The sequence below is a fragment of the Eurypyga helias genome, unplaced genomic scaffold (assembly GCF_000690775.1).
Source record: "Eurypyga helias isolate BGI_N326 unplaced genomic scaffold, ASM69077v1 scaffold12889, whole genome shotgun sequence".
In the NCBI taxonomy this organism is placed as follows: domain Eukaryota; kingdom Metazoa; phylum Chordata; class Aves; order Eurypygiformes; family Eurypygidae; genus Eurypyga; species Eurypyga helias.
Genome location: NW_010270205.1, coordinates 1,047 through 8,291, shown reverse-complemented (window position 1 = coordinate 8,291; position 7,245 = coordinate 1,047). Strand labels below are relative to the sequence as shown.

The 7,245-nt window shown below is 41.1% G+C and overlaps 1 protein-coding gene across 1 annotated transcript in view; it reads left to right on the top strand.

Annotated features, from left to right (window-relative positions):
* Window positions 1-2,267, top strand: part of LOC104514633 (chromosome unknown open reading frame, human C3orf14) — an 8,633-nt gene extending 6,366 nt beyond the window's left edge. Inside the window, exon 4 of the mRNA XM_010158371.1 lies at window positions 2,124-2,267. Within this exon, the coding sequence (XP_010156673.1) occupies window positions 2,124-2,267 (144 nt within the window). The remainder of the gene's footprint in view (window positions 1-2,123) is intronic.
* Window positions 2,268-7,245: the final 4,978 nt, after the last annotated feature.

Genomic DNA, 7,245 nt, shown 5'->3' with positions numbered 1-7,245 from the left:
TTCTCAAGCTGCAGTCCCCGAAACACTACTTAAAGATACAAGTTTTGAACGGCAGGTTGCTCTGGGAACTAAAGATTATCCTGGTACAACAGAACAAGTTCAGTTCTCTAGTCTCAAGGGTGCTGTATGAGTATTATGCAGTGATGGATGAACGGTGAGGACAGAAACAGTCCTGGGAATAGGAATTGGAGCACAGCTCTTCCCGATGCAAACTAAACATTGCAACCCGAGGCCGCCGACTCCGATGCCCACTTGTTTCTTGCACCAGCAGTCTGTGGGTTCTTTGTTGCATGGTGGCTTAGTTTCCACAGGTACAGTAGCACGGAGTGTCCCACACTAGTTTGTGTGCTGGGGCACTGTCAAGGCGGGGGAAAGGTATGGATTTTGGAGCTCTCGGCCAGCGAGGAGAGGTGTGTTGTACCTCGGCTTCACACCGGCTGGGCGTGCTTCTCTTGCTGTGACAGGATGCACACTGAGATTACCCACTCAGGGATTTTTTTTTTTAATTTATTTTTTTTAGAGATTTTAGGCAAAAGGGTACGTTTTCTCCCACATACCTGTGCATCTTGAATGCTGCTAAGAAAGATCCCAAGCTACTAGTGAACCTATTTGGATTGTGTTCCGAAGTAGGTTTAGATTCCTGGAGGAGTTCCAGAGCGCCTCTGGAATTGTTTGGGGCAGTTCTGGACTGCTGCTCCCTCTCTCCCGCGTCAGGTGTGAAGCTGCTTGCGGCGTGCAGACCGAAGTCCGCGCAAATGGGAGGATGCAGAGCAATTGCTTATGGCTGCGGGCTGTCTCCACGCTGCAGCAGCGGTTGAGTTTTAGAGAGAACAGAGTTACTATTTGGAGGAGAAGATCCTATTTCAGCCTTTTTTTATACTTCCAGAGAAGAGTGCTATAAATAGTGGGAAAAGAAAACTTTCTTTCATGCTACAAAATTCTTGTGCATGCTTTGTTCCAAAACACTTCTGAGCATATTTCACTCAGCCATATATGTGTCTGTATTAATATACTTTGAAAGTTATGGCTATAATGGATCCCCAGCTTGCTGAGTCGGAGTAGTTTTGTGTGACAGCACATATGCTTGTCAAAAAAGATTCTTTGAGTAAGTCTGTTGAAGAAAATATTTTTGTAAATCTGCAAGAGCCATAGTTATATCTGAGTTACATGGAAGGATCAAAATGATTAGCCAGGAATCTAATACTCTGCAGGGAGAGGTTCAGTTTTGTGGTACGCTGCTTCTACGTTCTATACTTTAAACAAATAAAAAAAAGCTCAATATGTATTTACCATAAATGTTTTCTGCTACAAAATTACTTTTTCCTGAATGGACATTGGTTTCTAAAACTGCTTATATTGGTAGGTGGCTTGAAGTGTTGGCTTAATACAGCGCTCTGATCACATTGTTTTGTGGGGAAAAAAAATGTACGTGGCACTTAAAATTTTCTTCAAAATCCTACAAACAACAAAGTAATCATTGGGACACATTTACAGAAATGATGAGTGGTGTGTCCCTGACACAGATTAATAAATTTAACTACTTCTTTCTCAGAGGCACAGGGTAATGCAGAGCAAGGATTAGATAATCCACAGTGGTTTTCCTTAGGCCACAATGGTCTAGGAAATTTTTTTGATTTGTGATCCCAGTACTGGAGGCGATGCCTTCATTGGTGATTTATCACATCTAAAGTTTTACTCAAAGGTGCTGAACGACATTACTGCAAACTCTAACCACTTTACATGGCGCTTTTTGTTTATAACACTGAATGATTTTTTCCCACTTCAGCATTACATTTAAGTACGTGGGTTAGTGGAATTTAAAAGCTGCTTTTGGAAAAGTTCATGATCACGGAAAGTATTTTATTGTAGCGTGAGGGAATGAAGTCATCTGTTGCTTACCACAAGAGGGCACGCTCAGTCACTTCACAGTTCATGCTGCAGCATGAAATCTTTCCAGGCTGGTAATTTATATCTAAGAGATTTGAAATTTCATGTGTATGTACATTGTTCTTTTCTGAATTGCCTCACTCGTAAGGCAAGCTTTAATAATGCATTGCATATTTTTATTGGTTTTAAACAGGCTGATTTTGAAATTAAGTTGGGTTTTTTTGTATCTTTCTCAGACTCTCTATTGGGCATCAATAGAAGAATCTCTTCCCAAGTGGGAACAGTTTCTTTTAGGAAGAGCAGAAGTTCCTATTGGTTTTAAGAAAATGAAAACTACAAAGCAGAACATAAGCTACCCAGAAGAAGAGTCACAAAAATAAACACTCTAGTTTCGTTTTGTTTTGTAATTTATGGCCTAAGCAGACAATGTGTTGCCAGATCAGGCAACAGAGTATCCTGCCATTAAATTGAAATGTGAATCATTTACATGAAAATGAAGAATATTGGAAAATTGTCTTCCGTTGTCCCATTGTGTACAGTTATTTGGTTTGATTCTGTATTAGAGAAACAATCCTCAAAGAGGCTTTTAGGATCAAAAGTGAGAAACGCTGGTGTATAGAAACCCACCAAGGCAATTGCTTTTTCGGTATGAGAAGAGTTGTAGTTTATTTTTAGTCCTCTGCTTCCGCGGATAAGAGCGATAAGTAAAGACAGACTCAGGCATTATCTTTCTTTGCTGCAGTCATCTGTGCTGTGTGTCTCTTGGTGGATGAGGGGAAAGGAGGCATTTACCGTTAACGGGAAAGGCAGGCTGTCTGCATCAGCCGCAGTGGCCTTGGTCCAGCACCAGGAATCTCTGTTAAAACCTCTGTGAGAGCAGTTGTAGGAGGAACGCCTTGAATCTCCACATCTCCTTTTCCCTGATTTTTGTCATCACCACTTTCATTGCTTCTACACCTCCCTCCAATAACCGCTGCTGCTCTTCCCAAACTCCTGCTGCCTGCTCGTTATTTCCTGTCTAACGGGTGGGTAAAGACAACAAACAGTAAACAGATCTCTAGGGGCTTTTGTTACTTGTAGGCTGCTCTCAATGCTGTTTGCTTTCTGTTGACATAATCTGCACGTGAGAAGTTTTGCTTAGGCACAGAAAGTTTGGAAGAAGCAAACTGGAAGGTAGCTGGCAGTGGCTGCCCAAGAACCAAGCCTGTGTGGAGGCTGAGGAGATAATATTTCATTTTCAGCCACTGAACAGCTCCTCGGCTCCTGCAGGGCTGCAGTACCCCTGAGTTTGGACGGTGCAGTGGGCTAACTCACGCTGAACATGGCACTGCTCTAGTGCAGGGCGTTGGAAAGTGTCAGCTCAGTGGAAGATCCATCCTGGTGTGAGGCTTGGCCTGCAGGAAGTTCATCCTTCCTAAGCAAACGAAGCCTAGGAAAAAAATAATCTTTTTTCAAACTAAGAACCTGGACTTGAGTCAATTTATTGTCTTGTCTGTAACTTCCACCCCCAACCTGGAAGTACGAGGGCGAAAAAAAAAGATGTACGTGTTTGAGGAGAGGAAAATGAGGATTGTAGATTTTTGCTAGGCTACTAGTGAACTGATGGATGCGTCTCCATGCTACATAGGGATGAGTTTTTTTTAATAGTAGGGATGTTTTAATAACTTTTATTGAAACTGAGGTACTTGGCAACACTTCCCATAAATGTCCCGACTGCTTTGGGTCTGTGCACTGAAAGCTTGTGTTCATTTAGTTAATTAAACACAGTTAAGTTATTCAGCGATTAGCTGTTGGTGGGGAGTTCACGGTCCAGTCAGAACTAGACAACTAACTCCTAGCTGAAAACTGTAGGCAGTCTGGGTATTCCTAAGGACCAACATCTGCAGACGCTGCTTTCCGTGAAATTAAGCACTCGGTTTTGTCTGAAATTAAATTGGCTGAAGAATCACTGACACGATCCAATCAAAACTTCAGCTGTGATGTAAAATTGTTGTAGGTTTTCAACAGGAATATTAAGAGTTCATTTAAAACTTTTTCTATTGAAGTGTCCATTAAACTGATAAGTTTTTACAGAAACTGCCATCTTAGAAATATCCTGTTGAGTGGGTGTTGGTGTTTGTAACAATAACGTTGTTTTCATAATATGTGATGGCAGATTAGCACGCTTCTCTGCAGTGTTGTTAACAGTTGTAATTAAGGAATAAACAGTAAAGGGTGTCAGTCCGATGACAATTTCATCTATAGTGTCACAATACAAAATGTCACAAAATATTAGAACTGTTATATAACTACAAAAATATCAAATTAGACTTTCATCTTACAAGCAGAGAGCTTAAAAAAAACCTGGCATAGAGACCACTGCAATTTTATACCTACTCAGTGTTCTGTCACAAAGACAACTTGGTAATATTTTCTTCTGTAAGATCACAATGTGGTTCTCAGTCTGATTTAGCGGGAATGTGTACGGATCTTAAATTGCAGAGCTCACATTTAAAAAAACCAATAATTCAAACCAGTTGTGCTGACAGGAAGGGAAAAGCTATTACAGGATGCCTGTGATGAAGGGATGGGTGAGCAGTTAGTTGCTAACAAAGACTAGGATTCATCCTGGTCTTTGCATGCAAAGGGAAATCACTTAAACTAAAATCTGGGCCCCTAAGTACTTTATACATGTGAATAATCTGGGTCTTTATCTCTTTGGACTCCGCCTAAACACCGGGACACAATGAGATGCTCACTATCTCCTTGGCCCCTCTGGCTTCCCGTGGACGGAAAGCCAAGTGTGTGGACTGTGAGGGCAGGGACGCTGGGTGGGTGAGGATTTGGGAGCATGATGTGAAAGGCACCTGCAAGCAGTGTCAGTGTCGTTTCTGTGCCACAGTTAACTGCTCGGATAGTGTTTCTGATTATTTTGTTGTTGTTATTGAGCAAATAGATTAAGATTAAAATTAAATTATCTTCTTTTCAAAGAAGGAAATTACTTTTTTTTTTTTTTAACCCCTGCAGCATATCTTCAGAAGCAATAGGGCAGCTAGTGCATGGAAAATTACATAGGGACATGTCCAGAAAAGGGAAGAAAATGAAGAGAAACGTTTAAAGCAGGAACGTGTATAGGTGACTGCTCTCGGAGACAAGAGCCTTCACGTTGTCCTGTGGTTTGATACAAACAAATGCAGTTGGAAATGCCTGTGGAACAGGACAGCGGTAGGGGTGCTCACAGCAGGGCCCTTAAGGTACAGGAGCGAGCGTTTCCGATTTAGCACAGACCTCAGGAAAGCTGTGGCAGGGAACATAATTATATCATGTATAACCATTACAGCATAATGGTCTCTCCTGTTAGATTTGTTGAGTGCACAGTTTTCACTAGGGCTGAGCTAGCTTGACACTTACCTTTCTACAGATACAAATTTGAGAAAGCAAATGTTAGTTAAATTTAAGTGTGTTTAAAGAAAAAAAGGCGTTGTTTTTTTTTTTTAATCCCCCAAAGTGATTGATACCAATAGGGTTTCATATTGGCTTTAATTGAGATCATAAATGGGTGTTCTTCACCAAGTCAAACATTGATTCTGTGCTGTTATCCCCACCCATCTCATCCCATACTATATACATATACACATAAATACAATATATACATCATACATGTATCTTACTTTATGTATATATCTTATGTAATTTCCTACCCATCTTGGCTAAATGGGGGGGTTTTCCCTCAGAACATAACCTGCTACTCTGCATTCTTGACTTGCTGCTCGCCCTTTTGTGCTAGAATATATGTATACACAGGCTGCAGTGGTCCTAAGAGTCTGTTGCTTCTGATGGGTGGGGGAAAGCAGTTGGGAGAGGAACAGTAAGGAAAACCAAGGGGTTTGCCTGTTTGTAAGTTGATCTTTGAGTATCTTACAAGAAGCAATAATTAATCATCCCTTTTTAGGTCTAGGCACAGATGAGTAACCACAGTACTAAGCCTGTTCACCCATCTTGTCACCTCTACCATCACATTCCCGAGTTTTTTCCTTCTCAGTTATTCTGGCTGTGGGGGCAGTAGCAGAAGGCATGTTAGTTTTCCCAAGGATAAGAAATTTCTTACTCCGCAGAATCTTTCTCAAGCCTATTAATTTCATTTGAGAGTACATAGGCAGTAATAAGGGAGTTTAGACGTGTGATATTTAACACTTAGCTGTGGTATCCTCTTGATTGTATTGATTCAGGGTCATGTTTTCATAGAAGCTGGGAGCTAGATTTTAGGCTGAGCTTACAGTTTCTTCCTTCCTGTCTTCTTCATTCACACAGAGCAGGTCAGGGATTTGGATGCCTGGTTGGAGCTTGTTGGTACTGAAAATTAGGAAAACAAAATTTGAAATTGAATGTACTTTTAGAGGTTACATCTGCAAGACAACATTATTTACTCCATAATGGTACTTTTCATAATATTTTAATAGTTGTGTTCAGATACAACTTGACCTTAAATATCCCCCCAAATGCAAGCTGTTTTAACATATTTGTAATGCTAAGGTCTTCATTACTGTAATATTCTGTTTGCTCAAGGATTATAATCCATGGAGATGATGTGTTACAGTCGAAATAAAGCTTTGATCCTGTAGTCGCTGCCTCTTGGGTTTTAGTGTTCTGTTGCGCGTAGGAGCTGGATGTAAGCCGGTGCCTGCCAAGTGTGCGGACAGCGGGTTCGATGGCGCTAAATACTTTGCTGAGCTGTGGGGTTCGTTTTCCTCAGTTTTCCTCTGACCCTGACCTGAAATACTAATTTGCTGAGCGAAGATTAGAAACTCGGAAGTTCAGTGCTGAAAAATCCGAATGCAATGCATCCCAGATCGATTATTTTTTTTTCTTCCGATTGTCTCACAGTAACTGTGTGCTAAATTACTTTAGAGGCGTGATGACTAGCAAGATATGGATAGGGATACTTAAACCCTTGCAAGGGAAACAGGTGGAGGGGAAAAAAAAAAACAACGGTTCTTTAGTGCATCCTCCTGCTGTGTGCAGCTCTTTGTCTTTGCCGTAAATACGTGATTTAATTTGGGAATTTGTGTTTAAAAACACAGCTGAAACAGCCCTTGCCAACACCCTGAATTGTACCCGCAGTGTATGCTGTCTTCCCCTCGTATCTTTTGCATTTGGGTTACTTCGCGTACATTTGTTTTTAACGCGTACAGCTAGGAAGTGTATGCTCGTTTCTTCCCATAAGTTTTATCGCTGGTGATGACGATCTTAAAAATAAATGTGTGGTGTTCTGTCTCCTTACTCTCAGTCGTATCACCTACCAGAAAGCCCTAATAGGCAACAAAATAGTGTGAGACGGTATTTACATCACACTTTTGAAACCGATTCAAGCAGAGCCAG